Raw genomic sequence first — 23710 nt, forward strand, 5'->3', positions numbered from 1 at the left:
ATCATTCGGAGATTTTACTTTGAGCAAGATTAAATGGTGAGCAGCGCAAAAAGAGGCAGTAGGAAATGGTTCTGCTTCCACTGCCAATTTAGTGACTGCTGGACCTGTGAGCACTGTGGCTTGCAAGAGGGCATTGTGCAGCCATTTTATCTTGGTTGATTGGTTTACTTTATTTATGATAACAGAGCGGGAAAAACAATGTTGTTTGGCGTCCCATGCTGGCCAATGTCTTAGCTAGGCGCCTAGTTTGTCAGGTGCTTGCACCAGATCTGGCTCCCATGGTCCTTGAACGCTGGGAACAACTGATCACTGCGGGTGCGGTGTATTATAATGGCGTGACAAAGGCATTTTTGTTCCCCCCGATTCGGAATCCAGAGAAAATGTTTGCCAAGTGCGAGGAAATCGAGCACAATAACAGTACTGACGGGCAGGCCATTCACGGACAGAGGCACACAGAAACAGCCGTGCCTCTGCGCTCCACAAAGACAACTTTACCAAGTACTTCAATTTGAAGATAACATTTAAATGGCGCATTTATGACTGTGGATTTACACAATAACCGCAATATTCAATGTATACTTTTATTTCAAATCATAAAATAAAAATACAATAGTGGAGGTACGGGCATGTTAGTGAGAACGGCTTTAAATGGGATCAAAAATTATCAAGGAGTACATACATTATCATAACTTTTGTTTACACACATTGCTTCTATGTTCAGTAGTAGTAGGTCGCAGAATGTACTAACAAATACTGAGCACAATGCTGTAGAAGAGTGGAAATCGAATTTGGTGAACGGGAGCAATTAAAATCTATGATCAGCTAAAAAATATATAGCACCGCACATATCTGATCACGTCGCTTCTCTTGGAAATGACAAGTTATTCGCGCAGAGCGCTCTTAAGCATATGCTGTCGAAGCAAGCGCGTGGTGTAGAACTGAGGAGGCTCTGACGCATTTGAAATTCGCTCCGTGCCCGATCCCCCGGCCCCGCCGCCCATTGGTCCGCATTCCGCATTTGCATTGACGTAAGTAAAGATCAATAGGCCATCGCCTGCGGCTGTTTTAATTGGATCTGCTGCTGTCAAAAGCAACGGCGAGGAATGGGATGGGTAAACGCAGAGAAGCCGACAGGAAAAAAAAAAAAAGGTTTTTTTTTTTTCTTCCTTTGCACCGGAAAAGAACATGAAGAATAGGCAACCAGAAATTCGGAAACTTTGTCAAGAGAGAACGCCAACCGCTGCCAATGCTAAATCTTAACCGCTGACGTGTGTGATTGTCGCATTGTATGGTTTTGTAAATAAAAACGTTGGGTATTGTTAGATCGCCGAAAGCATTTTTATTTCACTTTTTGCGTCAATTTTACGATCGTTGTTTTGACTCTGACCCCTCAAGCTCACTAAACGGTTTAGAGCGTTCAGGTGAACGTCGGCAAGTGCCTGCCGCGCGCCGGGCCTCGCTGAAAGCGGTTATGGCGTTGCTCGCTCCCTCGCTCGCCTGTCACGGTGGAGGGAGCGCCGCCCTCCCCGTGCAGCCGAAGGTAGCGTGCTCCAGCCCTGCCGTATAGTTTCTCCCAGAAGCCGTGGCAGTGCAGAGAGTCCTCTCACGTCGCTGCTGAGGGGAGGGGGTATGCGGCGGTGCTGCTGTTGCTGTAGAGCAGGAGATGAGCCCGGTAGTACGCTGCAGCCTCTAGCAGGAAGGGGAGGGTGAGGGCAGCCCGGCGAAGCAGGATTCTCCACTCCCACTACAAATACATTAAAAAAAGAAACATTAAAAAAAAAAAAAACGTTGGGTGAAGACCGGCTTGGCTGTTGAACTTGAAGGATTCGCCGTGGATCTTTGCTGATTTACCTGAGGAGCTACTAAATCCAGTGAAAGGGGAGCACGCGTCGGCATTGGATCTGTGAGGATCGGCTGCTTTTTTTCTCGGGGTTCGGGTGCGTTGACAGTGGAGGGGGGAATGAGGAAGAGCCGGGGGGAAGCGTCACTGCGGAGCCCCTGACAGCACAACGTATACGGCATTGCTCTGACTGGCTTTGATTTCATGTTCTCATCACCGCGGCGGCGGGGTCTCACCTTTTACCCCCAGCACCTCTTCCAGCGCCCCCCACCACCCTGTCCACCGGGTGACATGCATGTGTCGGAGACCGAAAGCTCGGTGAAGCGCCCCACGCACTGAGGAGCGAGCGCATCTGAGGAGAAGCGGGTCCGGGGGTTTCGGTGCTGCAAAGTGGCATCGAGCGAGGCATGGGCTGCGCGCCGAGTATCCACATCTCTGACAGCCGAGTGGTGTACCACAGTGGCAAGGAGTCCGAGGACTCCACCAGCCCCCGGGAGCAGGAGAACACGGCCCCGCGGGCTCCAGGGAAGCCCTCTTACAAGCTCAGGGGCCCGTCCTCCAAGAGGGACCGGGGGGAGAGCATGGAGACGGATAATCGCCTCAGCGGATCTAGTGGAAAGGTAAAAAAGGCACCGGCTTTGCAAGCGCCACCACTCCAACAATGACATCAAATGTTCTATCCTCTGCCATGATCAACTCTTGCTTTAGCAGGACTCCCAGAATGTACAGAGCACCAGCCCCATCACTGGTTCATGGCCTTGTTGAGGTTTAGTCTGGGCCCTTTCCATCTCCTAGCTTTAGTTTTCCACGTAGCCACACTAAATGGTCTCGCCCAGGAGTCTTTGTGATTTTTAAAGGCTGCACGTTTAGAAAATATATTTTCAAGATATATACCGTATGCTGTTCTATTGTAGTAGTGCATTATTGTATTTTCTGGTATCCCTTTTAACACAATTTTATCTAGCAGACTATTTTTACTTGGCTTTTTATTTAGGTAATTATCATACACCAACAGTGGAGATGAACTTGTATTACAGTGGCCTGTGGTTAAAACAAAACAAATCCGCCCTATCCCTGGATTGACAGAGGCCTAGGCATTCATTACATGTTCTCGTCCCCATACTGACGAGCCGCGGGTGTGTGGGCATATCAATACTTTATGGATACAACTAACAGGAGGTTGGTCTGGGGGGGGGGTAACGAAAGGACCTCATAGGGTTTGGATTTGGTGCCATAAGTGAGCTCCAAGATTCATCTATCGTCCTTAGTCCTGCACAGCCCCGACACTGAACACCAAAGGGCAGGACAGATTGAAAACAGAATGGGTAACCATGAAGGAAGGGTTTGTTCTTGCCTCTTTGGACTGGTGACAAGACCATTGCCGATTTGCTGTCCCAACTTCGAGCTTGACTAGGCCCATTGTTCGAAAATGTCTTGAATTATATACTTTTCCTCTGCTTACCTTTTCTCCGATCCTCTTAGGCAATAATAGAAAATAAAATATGAAGTGATGTCCTGTAAAAAGATCGATAGGTTTCATAGAATTCTACAGGGGGGACATTTTTGAAAATCAGCTTTTTAACAAAAGATATTTATGCTCCACAAAGGAAGTTACAAGGACATCCTGAAAGGTAAGAAAAACACTATGCGGGGCAGTTAGGTTGCGTGTTTTATTTTTTATTTAATTTGATACATATTGGGTAATTAATGGCTTTTAACCTTCATTAATAATTAGATCTCCAGTCACAGGACTTGTACTTTTATTTCTCATCCCTACGTGAATATGTGGGTTCCACTGTAACCTTACAGAGATGATCATACCTGAATGTAAATTCTTGAGGGCACTCTTCAATGGATGTTTAGTTACATGCTCGTCTGTAAAGGGGATACAAATGTGTTGGACAAAGTTCAGCTCATCTCTTTCTGCACGGAAAAACCTATGTGGACAGAGGAAAACAAAGTGGCATAGCTGCACAGTTGTGGACGTTGCAACCAAGCCTCGTGTATGCACAAGGGTAGCAGAGAGTGGCCAAAAGAAGCTATCTAAAGGCAGAGATTGGTTTAACAGGGGCATCTTTGTACATTGAACCCTGTACTAGCATCAACCTGGTCGGGAAGATTCATCCTAGACTCGATAGCTGGTGACTGGCTCAAGTCATCTTCTATGGAAAAAAAATACAAGGCACACACGATCCCTCACCTTCCACCAACCAAGACCATGCCAACAGAAGATCGAACCCCAGGAAGTTTCTTGGCAATTAACCTCTCCCTCTGTGGATTCCTTTAAGTCTCATCAGAGGATGACTTTATTTGGTTTGTTTATTGATTTATATTGCGCAACAAACCCAGAGGTATCTGGGCGTGTTTACAAGTACATTTCAAATTTTCAAGTTGTACAGGATAAGTTAGTCATTATGTACAATAATAGAACAGGGACCATCAATATAGTACATAAGATGATACATTCCAGCAATTAACATAGCGAAATGTATATACATATCATAGGCTATCCATTAGGATATCCTAGCAGGCCTCATATATCATTAGAAGTTATCCAACTTTTAATGTTTTTCCTAAAACTATAGAAGGATTGGTCTGATTGCAGAGAGGGGCGGAGGGCGTTCCATGTCTGAGCAGCCATAACGGGAAAACTACTACCCCCAGCCTTTTTTAGTTTAAATCTGGGGACTATAAGACCAAAATAATGAGCAGCCCTTGGAGGAGCGTGTATTGCACATTTTGTGGTAATTTTATCTCTTAGGTATTGTGGGGCAGCATTGTTGAGGCATTTGTGTGCGAGGGAGACTGTTTTAAGCTGGATTCTGTCTTTGATGGATAGCCAGTTGTTCTTGCACCTAGCCTCAGAGATGTGTTGTCTCCTGGGAATACTTAGGGCCCTTCTAAGTGCATTATTTTGCAGAATTTGAAGTTTATTGACTATGTATTTGCTGGCACCTAAATAGAGGGCATTACAATAAGCAAGTTTTGAGAGAAATAATGCTCTCGCTAAGGTGATGCGACTCGATGGAGAGGAAAGGCTTGCAGGCGATTATCAGCTTGCAGGTGTAGGCTGTTGCAGAGGCCGTGGCATTTACTTGTTTGCTGAGATTGAGAGCCGAATCTAAGATTTTTACTTCCTTTGCCACTTTGATGTCTATACCGTCAATGTTGAAGGATGTTCATTTGTTGCGAAGTTTGTTGACGTTAGCCGCAGCTCCTAAGATCAAGATCTGTCTTGTCATCATTCAGACATAGGCTGTGGGATGCCATCCACGCCTTAATGTTTAGGTAGATATTGTTCGAAGGGTCGCATCGGTATCGTAGTCACCAGTGAGGGGTATGAGGATCTGGGTGTCATCAGCATAATTAGTGTAGGTGACACCGAGATGGTCAAGGTCATCAAATAACGGCTTGATAAAAACATTATACATAGTCGGTGATACACACAAGCCTTGAGGTACCCCTCATGTTATAGGGTCTGCTGAGGCAGAGGGAGAGAAGACTCTCGTTGACCTATTATTTAGGAATTATTGAATCCATGCTGTGACTTCTTGGGAGAAATGAGCCGCATTGGCCAAATGTTTACAGAGCACTTTATGATCCACCAAGTCAAAGGCGGCTGATGGATACAATAAAAGTAAAAGAGCGAGTTTCCTATTGTCTTTGAGTTAATCGATTTGATTCTTAAGATCTATCAGCGCCGTTTCTGTTCCATGTTGTGATCTAAAGCGTCATTGGTGAAGTCCTAAGAGATTGTTGGATTCCAAGTATGCTTGGATCTGGAGGTATGCTGCTTTGTCTATTATCTTGAGTAAAAAAGGGACTGTTATCTTGAGTAAAAAAGGGACTGTTTTTGTTGGGATAGTTGGGTCCAAAGATGTTTTTTTTAAAAGTTGTAGGACCCAAGCATCCTTAAGGTTACATGTCTTTATAACAAATCATTTTATAACAAATGCACATATAACGAAAATTATATAACGACAAAACATAAACTTTTTTTCTTTTTTGGGTGGCTGATGGGGGGTGGGCCCCCCCGTTTGGGGGGCCCACCCCGTTTGGGGCGTTTGGGGGGCCCACCCCGTTTGGGGGGCCCACCCACCCCGTTTCCCCCACAAGGTTTAACCCTTTATCCCACCCCCACATACATTTTCGTTATTTAATTTTTGTTATATATTCATTCTATATAACATTTTCGTTATAAAGACTGTATACTCTTTATTTTTGTCTGGTAACAGATGATCACTCCCTTACTATGTGTCGGACTTGCGCTACCAATGCAGTGCATGTTGAAAGGATGTGTGGTATCGGGAAAAGTCACCTAATAGTCAGTCTGGCTTTTAAGCGCAGCATTCCTCAACTGGGGAACACACCAAAAATGGCCAATTGCAACTTGTTATCTAAATTAACTGATCTAATTGTTACCAACAGGCGACAAAATAAGTTTGGGATAACATAGGCACCCCACTTTCCTCACTGAAAGCATTTAGGGCCTTTCAAATCCAGTCTATTTATTGTTTTGTCATTGTATGCCTGGTGTGAAACTCCTCATGCAAGCGTTTTCTCATTTCCCCACTTTGTCAAAGTCAGTATGTATGTAGCCTGTCCGTGCCCATGGCAGAAGGTGGTCATAACACAGGAGTGCGTTTGATAGAGGGAAGTTATATTGGCCTGTGGTCCAGGAGGAGGTGGAAAGTGTGATTTCTGTGGCTGAGCATGTAGGGCTGCCACACAGTATTAATGTGTTCCTTAAAAAGACTCGATCACTTTTGGTTATAATGCACGTGCTGAATTCGCAGCTCAGTTCTCAGCTGACGCGCAGCCAGGACCACTCATGTTTTCCTTGAATGAGAAGGATAGGACCTAGTGTAACTGCTCGTTGATCAGAGTGTTCCCAGGGTAACTTTGGCCACCAACGTATGTCTCATTCCCACATCTTGTGACATGCCACTTTTTTTTCGAATTCCTTTGTCTGGAATGATGCCACTTTTATAAATGAAAGTAGCAAAACCTTATTCTGTTCGTTTTGGAGTGGGGCAGTGTTTGCTTTTATCCAGTAAATATCAACATCATACAATATCATAATGGGAGATACAGCATGGCAGAATTAAATGTCCCTTTCTTGGTTTAGGTTAGTTTGGTGTGTTTTTGTTTGTTGTGCGCCCGCTTACAGGAGGGAGTATTTTGTTGTTGTTGCTGCTGCTGTATCCTTTTCACCGCTGCAGCCCTGGGCTGTTTCCCTGAGCCTTTCCCGTGAATATATGAATTAATCTGAAGACAGGGAATGCATGGGCACCACTTTTAATGAATGGTCCAGATTTCTTGGAGTTCCACCAGCTTTCAAGCAAAGAAGAAATTGTTGTATACTTGCACTCCTTTAACAATAGCACTGTGAAATCTATTAACTCTGTACTTGGTAGACCATGCTGCTTCAGCCATGTGAGCAAGGGCGGGGACTGGTACAAAACAATAAGTCAAAGAATTTAAGTATCAGTTTGTGACTTTTCCCAACAAACTATTTGTCAAGTTCCCAAGTTTGTAGAAACATGTGGCATTCTGAGCTTCCTAACGTACATTCGGTCAGTAACGTTGATAAAAACCATTAGTTGTGCAGACGATTGTATGTAAACATCTTTAGTTGCTATTGACCTTGAGTGCAAATCCCACTAATAGAGATCGAACACTTGTGGGGATGAGGTGGAGGATCGCCCTCCCGCCCCCCCAACCCTTGTAACACCTGTTACTGCATACTACACAGGAAACGGAGTACCCATTCGGGCCCTGAACACCAGCCCACACTATCCTCATTGGCTGGCCGACTCTTCTGGCATTGGCAAGTAGGCCATTCACAGCCTGCTGTGAGCAGGGAAAGAGAGGGGTACTATGCTTTGTTCTTTAAAAAAAAATAACAAGTTGTCAATTTATTAGGAGGTGGGCCACTGAAACATTAAATGGCTGGCCTGGTAATAGTGCTCTATGGGAAGGGCTGAGTCCTACTGCACAGCATCTTCAGGGAGGAATGCTTCGGAAATCAAAGAGCCATGGTACTAGGGATGTAAACATTGTTTAAGCAAACATCCTTTTAATTGGTTAACCTTTTTGAATTGATAATTTATGAAGTTGACATTCTACTGCAAATAGAAACCTTCTATACTAGATGCCATTAACCACAAACATTGATGTTCTTATTCGTGATCTTTACACCTGCATCACAAAGAACTGCAACATTATGCCCTTGAGTCTCAATTGGTGGTGGTTTTTTAAAAGTTTAATCAGTAATTTTAGTTTATTGTACAGTGTAATTGTATTCCGTTTTCAATTTTTTGTAATATATTACTTTAAGAATGTGTGTGCCAGCTAGCATTTTGGTACTGTGGACCTCCTCGCTGCCATCGCCATATAGAATTAGCTTTTGATGTTCCCAAGAAGTGGCTCTCTTGCATCTGGCCTATTGGGGAACTGCATATCCTTAATCATTGGGCTTCGCTTCATCGGTGGGCTAAAATTGTAAAGTCATTTGTTTTGACGTTTGCATAGTTTTTTCTGTATTCAATTAATACAACAAGGACAGTAATTACTTTGGAGTCACATAACATTTGTCATTCAACACTGTAAAAGACTTCTGTACTGTGCTGTTCAGTCTTTTTACCATGTCCATTATTAGTGTTTTGTGTCTGCAGATACGATCTTTTTGAGATTTTTGAAACTTTTAAAGTAATTACTGGGTATGTAGTGCTCCATTTATTAACTGCCACACACACACACGAGCATTCCAAAAACAGGAATTCAAAAACTCAAACACAATGTAATGGAGAAAGGCAGGAGTACACAAAGGAATACAAGAATGAACAGTTCAATTGGACTGCAGTCTGAATAAAGAAAGGACATCCTAGGTGGAAGAAATGAGGAATTACCGGAAAGTTGAGGGAATGATAGTGGGCAGAAATGACAGTATGTGGGGAAATGACAATGTGGATGGGGAAACAGATAAACAAATCCAGTAGATGGAACATTACACCGGGGCATTGCACGTTCCTGTGCTCACAATATATGCCAGCACTGCCACAGTAAAGCACATGTTCATGATGCCTCAGTCCTTGCCAGCATTGCCACACAAAACATGTTTTTATTCTACCTGTACCCAAATATATGCTAGCATTGCCACTTTAAAAATCTATCAAAATGGTGCCCGCAATATATACCACCACTCCCACAGTAAAGCACATGTTTGATACCGCAGTCCATAATGTATGCCATCATGGCCTTGTAAAACATTTTTTTGCTTAGTCTGCCAATATATGCTTGCATTGCCACTGTAAAAAAAAATGTATTTGTATATTTTGTCCCCCTTTTTCAAAACTTATGGGATTACCCACTCGCTGGGACTGGTCCTGGGTCACTTTTCTCCCAGAAAAAACTCCCTCATTTTGGCTGATCCACCTCCGTGATCTAGCTCTGGTGTTAGAAAGACCTTTTAGTAAGGTCCCTAGAGCATTGGCTTTGCCGTTGTGAAGAGATTTTCTCTACCCTCCCTTCCACATATTTAGAGACTTAATTACAAAGAAGAAGCAGGACCAGGTGAGTGACGGCTCTTTGTTTAGGCCACCTCGTACTGGAGATTCCTGCAGCCCAGGTTGGGAGGACCTTCATTAGCCCTTTAATGTCCAGAGACAACTCGGAGCTTCCCAGTCTTGGAGCTAACATCGAAGGCAACCCCGAGGATCCCTCTTGTGAGGCTAATTCTCAGTAGATGCTCATGGTTACTCTTCCTATGGCCAACAACTGGTCTCAAGCCTTAGGTTCCCTTGTTCAGGGGCTAATTCCAAGCCTAGGCCTGAGGTTGCAGAAGTAGGGGCTAAATCCAGATGAAAATCTGCGGATCCTTAGAAGAAATAAAAAAAAACAAAGGCTATGGTCCCAAAAGAGTTTCTGAGATAAACCAGGCCCACACCGGTGTCCACCGACCACACTAGGCGGTTTGTGTCGCTGCTGTGGAAAGCGCAACTGAAACAATGGTGGACAACGTACGGGCAGTAAATTACAACATATTTAAATTTAAGCCATCCATCTTCCATAAACTTCCAACCTGCAAATCGACACACTCAGCAAGCTGGACTCTTCCAATAATGACAGAGCACTCCTCCCTCTAGTGGTGCATATAATTGAGTCTCCATCAGTGGATGTGTTTGCATTTCAACAGAACAAGAAGTGCCTGCCATTTGCTTCCCTTCTCTGTGTGAGCCCAGGTTCTCTGTGTCATGGTCTTATTTTCCCATGTGAAGGACTTTTAGTTATGACTGAATCCCCAGCACCCATCGGTTGCACCTCAAACAGTGATCTGCAAGCTTCGTGCTTAGAGGAACTGCCAGGTAATTCTGATGGCACGCCAGGTTCTAGTTCTCAGACCTTCAGAGCATGGCAGAAGTTCTTTTAGTCCAGTTTTGCCTCTTTGTCTGGATATCCTGTCACAGAAGGGAGGATCTTCCACCTCCGCCATTTTACTTGCCACTATAGTATCTGAGCATTTGACTCTGGGCCACTGGGTTTATCTAAGGACAATTTACAGACTATCACCGTGTTAAGGAAGCCCCCAATAGGAGCCAGTAGAAGAGTAAATGGGCCCACCTCTGTCATTAGGCTCTGGACCACCAGGTGACATCCCTCACTTGAAGTTTTCACCTTCATTTTTATTCTGCTTTGGCCAGCATGGCAACTGATTAATGTCCTGCTTATCTTTCGGCAATTGCGGATTACTGGACGTTTGATGATTCTTCTATTTCTCAGTCTCTCCAAATCGTGAGTAATAAGTATTTCAAGGGGCCCAGGCATTGTTTTCAATCTTTGCATCCACCTCACTACCTTTGGGACTTAAATATGTTTCTTTCTGCTCTTGCTCATAGCCTCCTCCTAATTTTGGTCTGTTTTTTTGGAAATTGCATGTCTTGTGGTTGTTATTTTGGCTCACAGATTAGGGGAGCTTCTGGCCATGTCTGATTCTGAGCCCTTCACAATTGTCCATAGAGACAAGGTAGTCCACATGACTTCTATTTTCTTTTCCCCCCAGGGTGGTCTGGGATTGCCACATAAATCCAGAAATAGTCTTGCACTCCTCCTCTTCAAACCCTTCTAAGGAAACAAAACTTACATTCCATAATCTCGATGTTCGCAGAGCACCTGGATTCTATTCTGAAAGGATTCTGCCCTTTTGTGTCTCTGAGACTGTGGGGGTGTTGTCTCAGGATCAGCAGGCCTCTAAGCTAACCATAGTCTGATGTATTGTCTCACTGTCAGAACTTGGATCTCCCTCTAGCAGTCTTCTCCATGATCATGGTGATGGGACCAAGGGGGCATTGGTTAACTTCCACAGGCATGTCCCTTTTCCTGCCCAATACGTGGATCTTGATTTCAGCAAGGCTTACTGTCTAGACATGAGCTGTAGGGCTGATACCAGATACGTGCAGGCAGTACTACAGAACATCTTTGGCTAGAAATGCACAGGTCCTCCACCCTCGGTGATGTATTGCTTAAGTCTCACACAATTATGGAGCAATGTGGCTGGTACCTTAGTTATAAGTGTACTCCTAGTCCATAGCCCCCATGCCTCCTCCATACACAACCTGCTCTAAATGTAGTCAGTCTGGTACAACCTATGCAGATGGAAAATTACTGGCTGGGTGAGGCCTGGACGGTGCTTGGAGGGCTGCTGTTCAGCCAATCAAATTGCGGGTCTATTTTATTTTTTGCTGGAAAATTGATACTTCCTCATGTATGGTGGAAAGGGGTTGGAACTGGAGCCTTTTTTCTATCCCTGAAAGATACCGGTTAGTGAGGCCTGTGCCTACAATATTTGCCAGCATTTCATGTATGGAGGAAAGGGGTGGGACTGCAGCCTTTTTTTATATCCCTGAAAGACACCCGTTAGTGAGGCCTGTGACTACAATATTTGCCAGCATTGGCCTATTGAACACTTTCTTTCATATATATGGCGGTATTGCCACTGTAAAACTGTTTTCAATTTGTTTCCACAATATATGAAAACACACTACTGGAAAGCACATTCGCTGTTCTCTCCCAACACAACAGTGCATTCTCTTCCCCACCGCCCCCTCTATTCACAACATGAAAACATTCACATTCATTTAAATTCACACACACATTTTCTTCACAACCTGTACACACAACCGTTGCAAATTTTATTTGTTTGTTAGCGTACATTTCTTTTTCCATCAAAAGACAGCTACTGCTCTTCCAGCCCCTTTTTACTTTGGGTCGGAAGGCCTCGCCCACACTGGGGTGGGGAGGAGGGGCGGCACTTTAAAAGAAAAACGAGCGGCAGAGGATGGGGTAACATTAAAATAGACAGTGCAACCGGGAAAGCAGAGCTAAAAGCACTGCCGATCCTCTTGTCTGTGTACTGAGGATTTTTGCCACCCTAACTGCCACTCCGGGGCCTTCCTTCACCCACCAACGGGAGTATCAGTGAAGGAGGCAAGCTAAATGGGGGCACTGTGGACAAGATGCTGATTTCTAGTTGGAAATCTCTGCTACAGAACACAGCCATGCAAACGCATGAGGGGAGTACCTACATAAAAACAGAGCTTGGCAGTGAGGCATTGCACCAAGTGAGTGATGCCTCCTTCTTTAGGTGCCCTCATACTGGGTACTCCTTCTCAGGGATTTCCCAGTTTGGAAGGGGTTCACTTAGCCCTTTAATGTGCAGCGGCAACCCAGAGATTCCCAGTCTTAGGGTCAGCACTGGGGCAACCTCGAGGATCCCCCGTTGAGGGTAATTCCGGTTATGGTGCTCATGGTTACTCCTTCGTGTGGCTAATATCGAGCTCAACCCTTAGGTTCCACATTCAGTGGCTAATCCTAGGCTTAGCAGAGCATCCAATAATGACCGGTGAAGATGGCAAGGCCTGGTGATGGGTGTTTCCGCAAATAACCTACGTGTGTTTTTTATTTTTTTTTATTTTTTTCTCCCGCTATAAAGTTACAAGAGCTGATATCCGGATGACCTAGAGGGTCATTGGCACTGTGCAGTGCTGGAAACATGACTGGTCCTTGTGGCAAATGGTAGTAGTGGATCAGGATAAATCATATAGGGCTCCCATGATAAGACATGAAAGGGGCCCGTGACAACCTATATACTTATTTTAGTGTTTTATTGTGAAACATTTAATACTGCTAAAAACAAATCGAACAAACAATACATGTAACTTAAAGCAGGGCTGGCCTTGGGGCAGGGTAGGCCGGGTGACCGGCCAGAGCGCCAGCCCGGGAGAGCCTTTGCGAGGGCTACCCCCACACTGGTCTGGTGAGATAAGTGTCCTTTTGAAATTAAATGCGGGAGTGGGCGCATTTAACGGGTGTGTGTACCCTATTGAGATAATTACCTGGGAGATAATCATCTTAATAGGGTGCTGCAGCACCCTATTGTTGTTAAATGCTTCCGCAAGTGCTTTTAATTTAAAAAGGACGCCTGCTCCCACCACCAAAAAGAAACATTTGGCGCATCCAAAGCCCCTCCCCCTGCCCACATCCCCCAATTGACCCTGGGTTGCGCGGCATGGGGGGGCAGGGGTTGTAGGAAGGGGAATTGTTATTTTTCTGCCCAGGGACTCAAAGCCATTAAAAAGAATTACAACTGAACTGATGCAGTTTTCCGTTTAGAGTGTGTCTGGAAGCCCAGAGGAGGGCGGGGGTTGGACTCCAAACGTCGCGCACAAAAGCGCTCTGTGCTGTACCACCTGGGCTTCTGGCCACGCCCTGTAGTGGGCAGCCGAAGCAGGTAAGAAGTGGGGGAGGGGGTGCCGCGGAGCAGTTGAGGGCTGGGGATGAAGGGGAGTTGGAGAGGGCAGTGCACAAAAGGTAGCACCTCGGAATGCGCCCTTTTGTGCTGTGCATCCCAGTATTGTCATCAAAATCAAGCGATTATTTTTCCCCTTCAATTTTAAAAAATAACTGCCAAGCAGTTAGATCCTGCGTTTGTGTCTCAAAACCAGTCGAACAATAGTTTAAACACAAACACTGAATACACAAATGTCTAAATTTTAGAGTCTTTTAAAAATTGACACTCCCTATTGCTCCTTATTAGTTGTTATTGTTCATTAACAATCAATAACAATGAGTGGTTTTCCCGATGCATGCTTGGAGTGTTGGGAGTTGTGTTAGGGAGAACTCCCAGGTAAGCAGGGTGGGCTGCTAGGAGTTTACGTACTCCGAACTCATGGAAGGCCTAACTCCTTCCCCTTTCCCTAAAAGGAATGGAAGCCCAGGCAGGTAGCAGGTTCAACTGTGGTTTATGACTGCCAGAAACCAACAGGCATCAGCACTCGAATAGAAGTCCAGATGCACTCTCAGGGAACAATGGCTCATAAGCCAGTTTTTAGGCAAATCTGTGTCACAATGGCATCACAACTTGGGCCCTTTCCCAGCAAAACTATCACCCCTTGGGATTGGTTATTGAGTAGCAGTCCCCTTATATCGGTCCCTATAGAGGTTATTTCATTGGCTCTCCCATGTCCCGTGTCATGCCTGGAACAACCCCGGAAACATTTTCTTTACTGCTAAATTGTTTCAGTATGTGGACCCGCTGATTGATTGGTGACCCCCCCGTCACCCAACTCTAAGGTCATGAATTGGGATTGGTGGAGCTGCTAGTCCCCAGGCATGGGACCCAAGTTGGTTCTCAGCTCGGATTGTACCTGTTGAAGGTAACATGTGCAACTATGTATCTGCCTTATACCCGTATTTGAACCACCTTTGCCTATGAGAGTGCTCCTTTCACATTGTGTAACTTCGGCTTTGGTTGTAACAACTTTGTTGCCAGCCACTGTCCAGCTCGTGGGATCTCTGCTCTTCTCAGCCATCAATTCTTGGCTTGTTGTCAGAGCGGCCGGACCATGTGTCCAGAGACCGCATTTGTGGGCTTCTGGAGCTCTGAATTAGTTTGGATTTAGGAGAATTATTCGGGTCTGCCTTGCTGGTGTTACTTCAGATCAGGAGAAAGAATGTCGTATGTAACAGTGCAACCATGGCGAGGGTCCTGTTTCACACATGGCAGCTCTCTGGTTCCTGCTGTAGTCCGCTTTAGCTTTTAGCTTTGCAAGCTCATTGTGGCCTACTGTGGCTTCCTGAGCCATAGCCTGGTTTCTTCTGTATGTGCACTTCCATAGTATCCATAGGTTAGAGGACCCCAGTGCTGCTGGGTCCTTTGAGTGTTTTTGTTCTCTATAAGGTTATTTGCATGTAAGCAACTGTGAGCATTTACACAATCTCTTCCTTGCTTCTTGCGGTTTCTGTGTTGCTGCGGCAAAATAATGACAAAATGATAAACGTGCAGGCAGTATGTATGTGTTATTGTCCTCTGACTAATAGATCTGTACACCAGTGTTCTCTGTGTATTTTGCATGATTGTGTCCTTATGTGCGGATGGCACGCGTGCTTCATGTCTAATGCTGCTATGTCGTGTTGCCTCTAATGGCTAGATGCGTGGCTTCTTGGCGCTTCAGTCGAGACTGTTGATGGAGTTGTCTTTAGTCTCGTCCTGCGGGTTTTCATCCACCCTGTGCAATTTTCACACTACTCTTGGGTCGTAAGGTTGACTAGGAGGGTATCTTTCATTGTACTTGTCCATTGGAGGTGCAGTGGGGATTGGTGCGGGTTCGTGCAATCAGCTGCCATGTTGTCTGTGGTTTTTCTTCCGGTTCAAGGGTTTGGCGGGTGGGGGGACCCGGCCTGATTTCGATCTTCCCTCTTCAGTTCCCCCTCTGGTTGACTTGTCGACCACATCCCGCTAAAACTGTGGATCATCTATCAATCGCCATATCTTTGTGATCCCTGCTAGGTGTCCATAGTAATTCACACGATCGTCGAATGATGTAGGCGCATCTTCCTTCAGGTTTGCGTGATACCCACTTTCCTTCGTAACCCTTAGGTATCACGCCGTAGTTAGACATCTTGATTAGAAAGTGTAGCATTCACAGTACATTCATTTGAAAAGCAATTAAACAAAAAAGTTACATATTTTGGAAGCATTAGCTATCGGTACATCACACATATTTACATGTTAGCGTATTCAGGGTACAAGTCATAATTTCAATGGTGTCTATCTGGGGAAGGGGGTGACCGACTTGTATTGTCTAGGTAGCAGCTTGCTAAAATTGTTTAAAAAGCCATGTTTTCAGTAGTGTTTTTTGAAACATTGGAAAGAGGCTTCGTTTTTATGTTTGTGGGGGTGTGTTCCAGTGTTTTGGGGCCATGACTGGGAAGCTACTTCCCCGTGCTCTGGAGCATTTGTAGCGATGGACCACAAGGAGAGCGTTTTCGTTAGTAAGTGTTCTGTTACATTCTTTTTGGGCTATTGAGTTGTTGATGTATATAGGTGCTTTCTTAGCGAGGCATTTATGGGTAACACACAGTGATTTGAAGATGATTCTGGCTTTGATGGGTAGCCAGTGGGTCTCCTTCCTGATGTTGGAAATGTGGCCTGACTTGTTTAGTCCCAAGGTTGCTCATAATGCCTTGTTTTGTAGTTTGGCCAGATTGGCGTTAGAAGTGCCTAGCAGGTGTACATTACAGTAATCCAGCTTGGACAATATCAGAGCCCTGGCTAGGGTAGTGCAATTATTGGGCGTGAGGAACTGGCGGCTTAAGGCAATTCATTTAGAGTATAGGAGGTAGCTGAGGATAATGTGTTTACATGTTTAGTCATGGTTAGGTTTGCTTCTAAGTGGACACCTAGCAGTTTTACCTGTTAAGTGCTGGAATAGGAGTACCATCAATGTTGATTGATGTATAATCCGGGTGGAGAGTGTTGATTTTAGTTGGGGAGCCCACAATGAGAATCTGTTTTTGCATTATTGAGGCATAGGCTGTTAAGAGCCATCCAGTTTTGTATTATTGCGTACATTTTGTTCATGGCCATAGTGTCCTGGTCGTAGTTCCCTGTGATTGGGATGAGGATCTGGGTGCCATCAGCGAAGTTGGTGTAGATGACACCCAGGGCATCAGTGCTGCAAATAGGAGCTTAATGTACGCATTGTAGAGGGTGTGCAATCGGCATAATCCTTGTGGTACCCCTGTGGGTACTGGGATGGGATCTGCTGCCTCTTTACCAATGAAGACTTTGGAAGTGCGATCAGCTAGAAAAGATTTCACCCAGAGGGTGGTCTCCCTTGAGAATCGTTCGCTAGTGTGGCGCAGAGTTTGTGATGGTCTACTAGATCGAAAGCGGTAGACCAGTCCAGCAGCAAAAGAATGCAAAGTTTGCCTGCATCTCTTAGCGCCCATCTGGATTTTCAGGTCAAGAAGTGCCGTTTCGGTGCTGTGATTGGGTTGAAATCCGGATTGTGTAGCTCCTAAGAGCTGGTTTTGTTCGAGATGGGATTAAATTTGGGTGTAGGCCATTTTATCGATTATCTTTAGCAAGAACGGGGCCGTGGTTATTGGTCGGTCGTTCGTGGGAACTGTCGAGTCCAGGGATGGTTTTTTCAAAAGCGGGGTCACCTATACTTCTTTTATACTAGCTGGGACCGTATTCGTGTTGAACAAGGCATTAACAAAGTTAGTAATGATGTGGGTGAGTGTGGGCGCACATAGTTTGACTAAGTGGGCTGGGAATGTATCCCCTTCACAATTAGATGCTTTTAGTTTAGATATAGTGTCTGCACTAGTTCTTGAGTAACAGGAATGAAATGGAATAACACATTGACATTGTCATTGGTTATGTCAAAAGTAGTGGAAGGTGTTTTTGTTAACCAGAAGCTTTCTTTTTGTGGTGATTTTATTTTATACTAGTTGAATTTTGGAGGCTAGCGTGGTCTAAATGGTAGGACACCAGACTTTGCTGGAGTTAACTGGCGTGGTATCTGGGATCGGGCTTTCCCATTCTGAGGATTGTGAAAAGCTCTTTGGAGTTCGAGGCGGCATTGCTAATGCGAGTATTAAATGCGTTGGCTTTATGTGTTAGAATTGCTGGTTTGTAGATTTTATTGGCTGCTAGGAATGCATTGGCCGAGTCGGTTGTAAGAGCTTTTGTGTATGTGTTCTAAAGATCTTTTTGTGCGCCTGAGCAATACTAGTTCATCATTGAACCAGAAGCTTGTACGTTTGTTTGCGCATCGTGTTTTGGTTGTAGTGGGCGCTAGTGAGTCAGTGGTCGTTGTGAGACACTAGTAGTAAATGTCTGCAAGGCAGCTAGGGCTGTCATTTGTTAAGGAGTTGGTTAATAACGCTTCTCTTAGGATAGGGGCGAGGTTGTCTGCTGTTAGCTTCTAGATGTTTCTTGTTTCGTCACTAACTTGGGAGTGGAAGGGCATTTCTCATGACTGATTAGAGTAAATTGATAAGGTGGTGATCTGTCCAATCAAGAGGTACAATAGAGTTGATTGGATACTCTCTCTAAACTCCCAGATATCAATCGAGTATTCTGCCCTTGTTGTGGGTAGGAGCATTCACTAGTTGTGTGAAGTTCATGTCTTTGAGGGCAGCGTGGAGGGCATCTGCTTTATGATCCTGCTTATCATTAAATCCTAAATTGATGTCACCAAGGATGACGCATCTGGTATTGGGTTTAATGTAAGGAGGTAGGAGAAGAGGGATATCTAAGTAAGTCTGAGTGGGTATTATTGTTTGGTGATCTTTAGATAACCAGAATGTTGGTTGTTGTTTTTGGGTTGGATGTAATTTTGGCCAGGAGAAGTTTGTATCCTTCTAATTCTTCGAGGGGGCAGGGCCTAATTTCGACGTTGGTTTTCACTATTATGGCCACACCACCTCCCTGTGTATTAGCTCTATCAGTTCTAAGAATATTGAATCATTGTGGGATGGCCAGAGCTAGTAGGGGGCCTGATGCTTGGTGCAGCCAGGTTTCTGTAACAAGTAAAAGGTCCAGTTGTTGATCAACGATGAGATCACTTCCCTGTGTATGGTGGATTGTCCACCTCTATTCCAGCTGGAAATAGGTTACAGGCTGCTATTTCCTCCCTTGGTCTGTCTCTTTCCTTCACAATATCATCCATGGTCCCTTCAATATCCATGCCCATGGGAATTTGCATTCCTATTGCCTCTTCTGCTGTTGTCTTGCATCCCCTGATACATATCTTGATCCCACACATAGATGCTGTGCCTAGTATCAGAGCTCCAGCTATCACCTTCCGTCCATGACCAGAGGTATGCTAGCCAGCTTCTCTCTTTCCCCGTCCCTCGTGCTTCGTTGTCCATCTTCGCATGCATCTGTGCCAGCTGGGCAACTGCATCTGAGAGAGTTTTGTTGTCTTCATCATTGGCAGGTTTGAATGTGCAATACGAGCTCCCGATCTTGGCGCAAACTCCTCCTTCCTTAACTGTGAGGATATCCAGGGTCTCATTGCTCTTAGTTCCTCGTTTATGGCGTTGAACCCATTCACAGTTGAGTTTATGGTTACTATCAACTCCCAGCAAGTGATCTGCAACCATTTGGCATTATTGTACATTTGTATTCCAGGTATTAGTGATGCAAAGAACATCTGTGTTCTGATAAACAGTCTGTGAGAGGCTGGTACTTCATCCAATGCAGCTTCTGAGCTGCTGGAGAAATAGTTATTCCCTCCTCTTTTCACTCTTCTCCGTTCTTCCTGCGGTTCTGCGCTTCTGGGTCGGGCAGGTGGTGTTGCATCTAGTGACCTCTTCTTCCTTCTATTATTTTCCATCTTTGGGAAATCATCGAGCTTCACTTCTTTCCTGGGTACTACTAGTGAAGGCATGTTGACGTGCACTAAGGAGCATATTCCTCCCCAGTCAGGTTGCAATTTATCATATGCTCTTGATCCACAGGCCCAATAGTGATCCATCAGCACTGCTGTTCCTGCTCACATTTCCGGGATCGTTTCTATTCACTTGCACCCTTCATTCTCACCGACCTCTTCGCCGACATTGTGTTGATAACACAGAGCTGGTGTCTTCAGGGGAATTATTGGCATTGGTCCAGCTTCATTGTCCACCAAGGTCACCAACTCTGCACTCCTTTCCCATTCCTTTAGGCTCCCTTCTTGTACCTCGTTCAATGCTGACTTTAAGGTTAACGCCTTACTTCCTACCACTCCATCTTCCCAACCATTGTTGGTATATACTTATCCATAGATCAGTATTTGTGGTCTCTCCCAGCAGCCTGGCTCTCCTTCTACTTCCTTCACTCTGGTCCATCGACATGGCAGGTCTTTCAATGTGATCATTTTGGTGTCTCCCTTATCTGGTCCATCCGTTATGTACTGCAATCCTTCATGGAGGTGCTAGTAATTGTTCTTCATAGCTAGGGTTTTGATATAGTTACCTTCATAAGGGTAGGTCCCTTTGGACTTCCACCTCAATGTTGCTGTTCTCCCTTGGAATCTCCTTTTGTGTTTGGAACATTGCGAGGTACATCAAACATTGTGCTCTTGCTGAGGGTATTTCTGTTTCAACAAAGGTTCTGGAGGTACTCGGGGCATATGGGTATTAAAGAGCCGACATAACAGCTCTCCCCGGTGGTGTCCCTACCTACCTTGAACATGTGCTTATAACGCATGTTATTTGTTACCAGTGCTGTGTCTGTGAGATACGTGTCAACTCCCTTCATGTCTGCATCAACACTGCGCTTACCTCTCCTTACCTTATCAGCAGTGTTTCCTTCTCCACCTGACATGGTAGTTGCTGCTGCTTGAGTCGGGGGAACGTTAGTAGGGAGTGCAGAGACAAAGCTCAGCATTACATGTAGGTTCCACAGGAACACCCCCAATATTCCAGTAAACATTAGCACACACCCCGATAATAATTATTTATTATCCTGCCCATAGCCACTTCAGCTGCTATGTCCTTGCAGCTGTGATGAAATGATAAAGTTGCCTGCCTGAAAAATCGCAAGAAAGGCATTTACTATGTTAGTACTTGTCAGTGCACCCACGCTCTGCAAACTAATTAGTCATTTAGAGCGAAAGCAAATGTTTCCTCCCTGACTTTTCTGATGGATGGGTCACTTAGTGTGGGTAGAACAGGGTATGCCCTATGCTCAAGCTGGGGGGGGGGGTTGGGGGGAGGGGAGGGGAGGGGAGGAGAGGGGAGGGGAGGGGAGGGGAGAGAGAGAGAGAGAGAGAGAGAGAAAAAAAAACAAAAAACGATTGATTATGATTACTGCTTCACAGCGTGCAGGTGTGGAAAAGGGTTAGGTCATATATTGTGTTTCAGCTGTCGAGTGTGCCAATATTGTTCTGGTAGTGCTTTGCAACTCGTAGGTGCTGATGGATAGCAAAGAGCAATGTCTTTCACTAGTCAAGTTGCACCAGTATTACTGTGGCTGCTTCAGCCACTTGGGAGCGTCCAATCATGGGGTGAGGGTGACCGGCAGTCACTATTTCAGGGTATTTGCACTTTCTTGGGAATCGTCAGTTGTTGAAACGTTGGCCCTGTTGATCTCTGCAGTTGTACTTCTGTGCGAGGCTGATGCATTGTAGGACTTGACGTCTTGCAAATGATTCCAGGCAGTCTACCCGAACGGCCCGCTCAGTCACAGCCTCCACCTTTATGAGGTCTTGTGAACCTGGGTGCGTTCCAACGTCTGGTAAAGTTCTTTACCAGAACAAGATCTCCTACTTGCACTAGATGTTCCTTATTTGTTTCTTGTGCTGTGCTGTCAGAGTTCTCTTGTTCATCGTCTTCTGGCCTGCCCTGGGTCGTCTGTATCAGGCGAGAGATAAAAGAAGCGCTAGAAACCAGTGAAGTAACGTACTCGTACATTTCTTGACCCAACATTTCAGCAGTACTCTCAGAATCCTCTAGTCCCCTAGTGGGAGGAGCCAATGGGAGGTGCATGCGCCGTCCTGTCACCACCTCATGGGGCGTTAAATGGTGGTCGGAACCTGGCTTGTTGCGCAATTCGAAAAGTGCCAATGGCAAACGGTCAAGTCCGTTTTTCATGGTGCTGTGCTGAGTTTTGGCAATGCTCTTCTTCTGGAGGCCATTGAGGCGTTCACACACCCAGTTTGCTTGCGGGTGGTACTAGCATGCAAATTTGTGTTTTATTCCTAGCCGGATAGTGATGTGTTAGAACATTTCATTGGAGAAATGAGGGCCATTGTCAGACCGCAGGACCTCACACACGCCCCATCTTGGGAATACTTCTCAAAACAGAAACTTGACTGCCCACAATGCGTCATCATGTGTGCAGGGTCCAGCTTCTAGCCCCCCTGAGAATGGGCAAATTACTATTATGTAGCGTTATCCTTGACACAACTGGATCATGTCCATGTAGTCAACATGGAGATACAGAAATGGGCCTTTGGGTCTGGGCATGGCTCCTCTCAAAACTCTCAGGTTGTGTCCCGTGGTAAATTGCTGGCAGGTCGGACAAGTGCTAATGAAATCTGCCCCATGTTCGTTCAGATTAGGGCAAAACCATGATTCTCCAATACGTGCAACAATGACCTCTTTCCCTGTGTGCATTGGGTGATGAAACTGCGCCAATGCGGTTTTCAGTAACGAAAGTGGCATGACCCCCTTCCCTGTGTTGTTATGTCACCATAGGACGTCTGTAGGGGACAAAGAGCAGCCTCGTTTTACCCATAGTTCCTTTTCTTCTCTGGGTGCCACTCCCTGCAGTTCCATAATCTGGGTTTCTGGAGGGTAGTTGTACCTTTCTCTCTGCACCATGTTCCTCACTCCTACCGGGACGTTGGGTCTCTTTCAGTTCCCATAATTCCCAAAATAGGATGCACATTTTGCTTCGTAGTCTGCTGCCTTGTTTCCCCTTGAGATGGCGTATTTCCCGTTGGTGTGTGGTTGGCACTTCACCAATGCCAACTCCTATGGGTATGTTATTACTTCAATCAGTTCACCTAACAGTAGTGCATGCTACAGTGGAGTCCCATCTACTCTATGTACCCTCTTCTGAGCCATCGTGCCAACCCTGAATGTAATGTTGATGTGACATAGGCACGGTCGGAGTAAATTGTCACACTCTTACCCATGCTATGCTGTAGGGCCAATATAAGACCCACTAGTTCAGCTGCTTGCACTGAATAATGAGATGGAAGCTGGGCACTCGCAACTGCCTCGCTTGTCCCATCTTCTTTTAGTCTTACTACCGCAGCCCCAGTCCTCCTGATCCCATCAGTTTGATCAATTAAGGAAGAACCATCTATGTAGAGCATGTCTCCCCCCTCAAGTGCATCTTCCTCCACCTTGCGTGTCTCACTGAGTTGCTCTATGGTCTTGGTACAATCATGAGCCCAATCCCCTCAATGGTAGACATCTGCCATGAATAGTGCTGGGTTTACAGTTTTGCATCGTACTCTCCCCAATTCTGGGCTAGATAGTGTTGTCTCATATCCTGATGCTTTTTGTGTGGTCAGTGTGCTCTTTGGTTTGTGCAGTATGGCAAAAGGGGCGTGTTCCACATAAAGGGTGTTGGTGCACCCCATTGTGATGATGGATTCTCTCAACACTGCAGCGGCCAGAGATTGTTCGCATGCATAGTGTCCTCTTAACACTGGGTCAAGTTGCCCACTGTAGTAAGCAAGTGGCTTAAGGCCCATGCTTGTCTTCTGTGTCAGGACCACCTTCATTATGACCCTGTCAGTGTGTGAAAACAGGAACAATTCCTTTTTATAGTCTGGGGTTCCTAGCACTCGTGCTGTGCATATTGCTTCCTTGAGCTCATTGAATGCGTCAATCATGTCTTGTGTCCAGGTCAATGACTTTGCTTCTCTCTGTGCTTCCTTCAGTGCTGTTAAGAGTGGCCTTGTGTATGTGCTGTAATCAAAAACCCATGCTCTGCAATAGTTGCGCAATCTTAGGAATTGCTGCATTTCCCTCACTGTTTTCGGCTGTGGTGTGTTATGTATTGTCTATGCTCTCTTT

General features: G+C 45.4%; 1 protein-coding gene across 2 annotated transcripts in view; it reads left to right on the forward strand.

The window, feature by feature from the left end:
* The window catches only part of PDE8A (phosphodiesterase 8A), a 1868130-nt gene that overhangs the window by 397899 nt on the left and 1446521 nt on the right, over positions 1–23710 (forward strand). The window contains exon 1 of one of the 2 annotated variants that reach the window (XM_069624977.1): positions 1743–2460. The exons of the other annotated variant lie outside the window; for it this stretch is intronic. Coding sequence (XP_069481078.1) covers positions 2248–2460 — 213 coding nt within the window. The 5' untranslated portion in view covers positions 1743–2247. Of the gene's footprint in view, positions 1–1742; positions 2461–23710 lie in introns of those variants that run through there. 2 annotated transcript variants of the gene reach the window in all.

Source organism: Ambystoma mexicanum, chromosome 11 (assembly GCF_040938575.1).
Source record: "Ambystoma mexicanum isolate Mex_15411 chromosome 11, UKY_AmexF1_1, whole genome shotgun sequence".
Taxonomy (NCBI): domain Eukaryota; kingdom Metazoa; phylum Chordata; class Amphibia; order Caudata; family Ambystomatidae; genus Ambystoma; species Ambystoma mexicanum.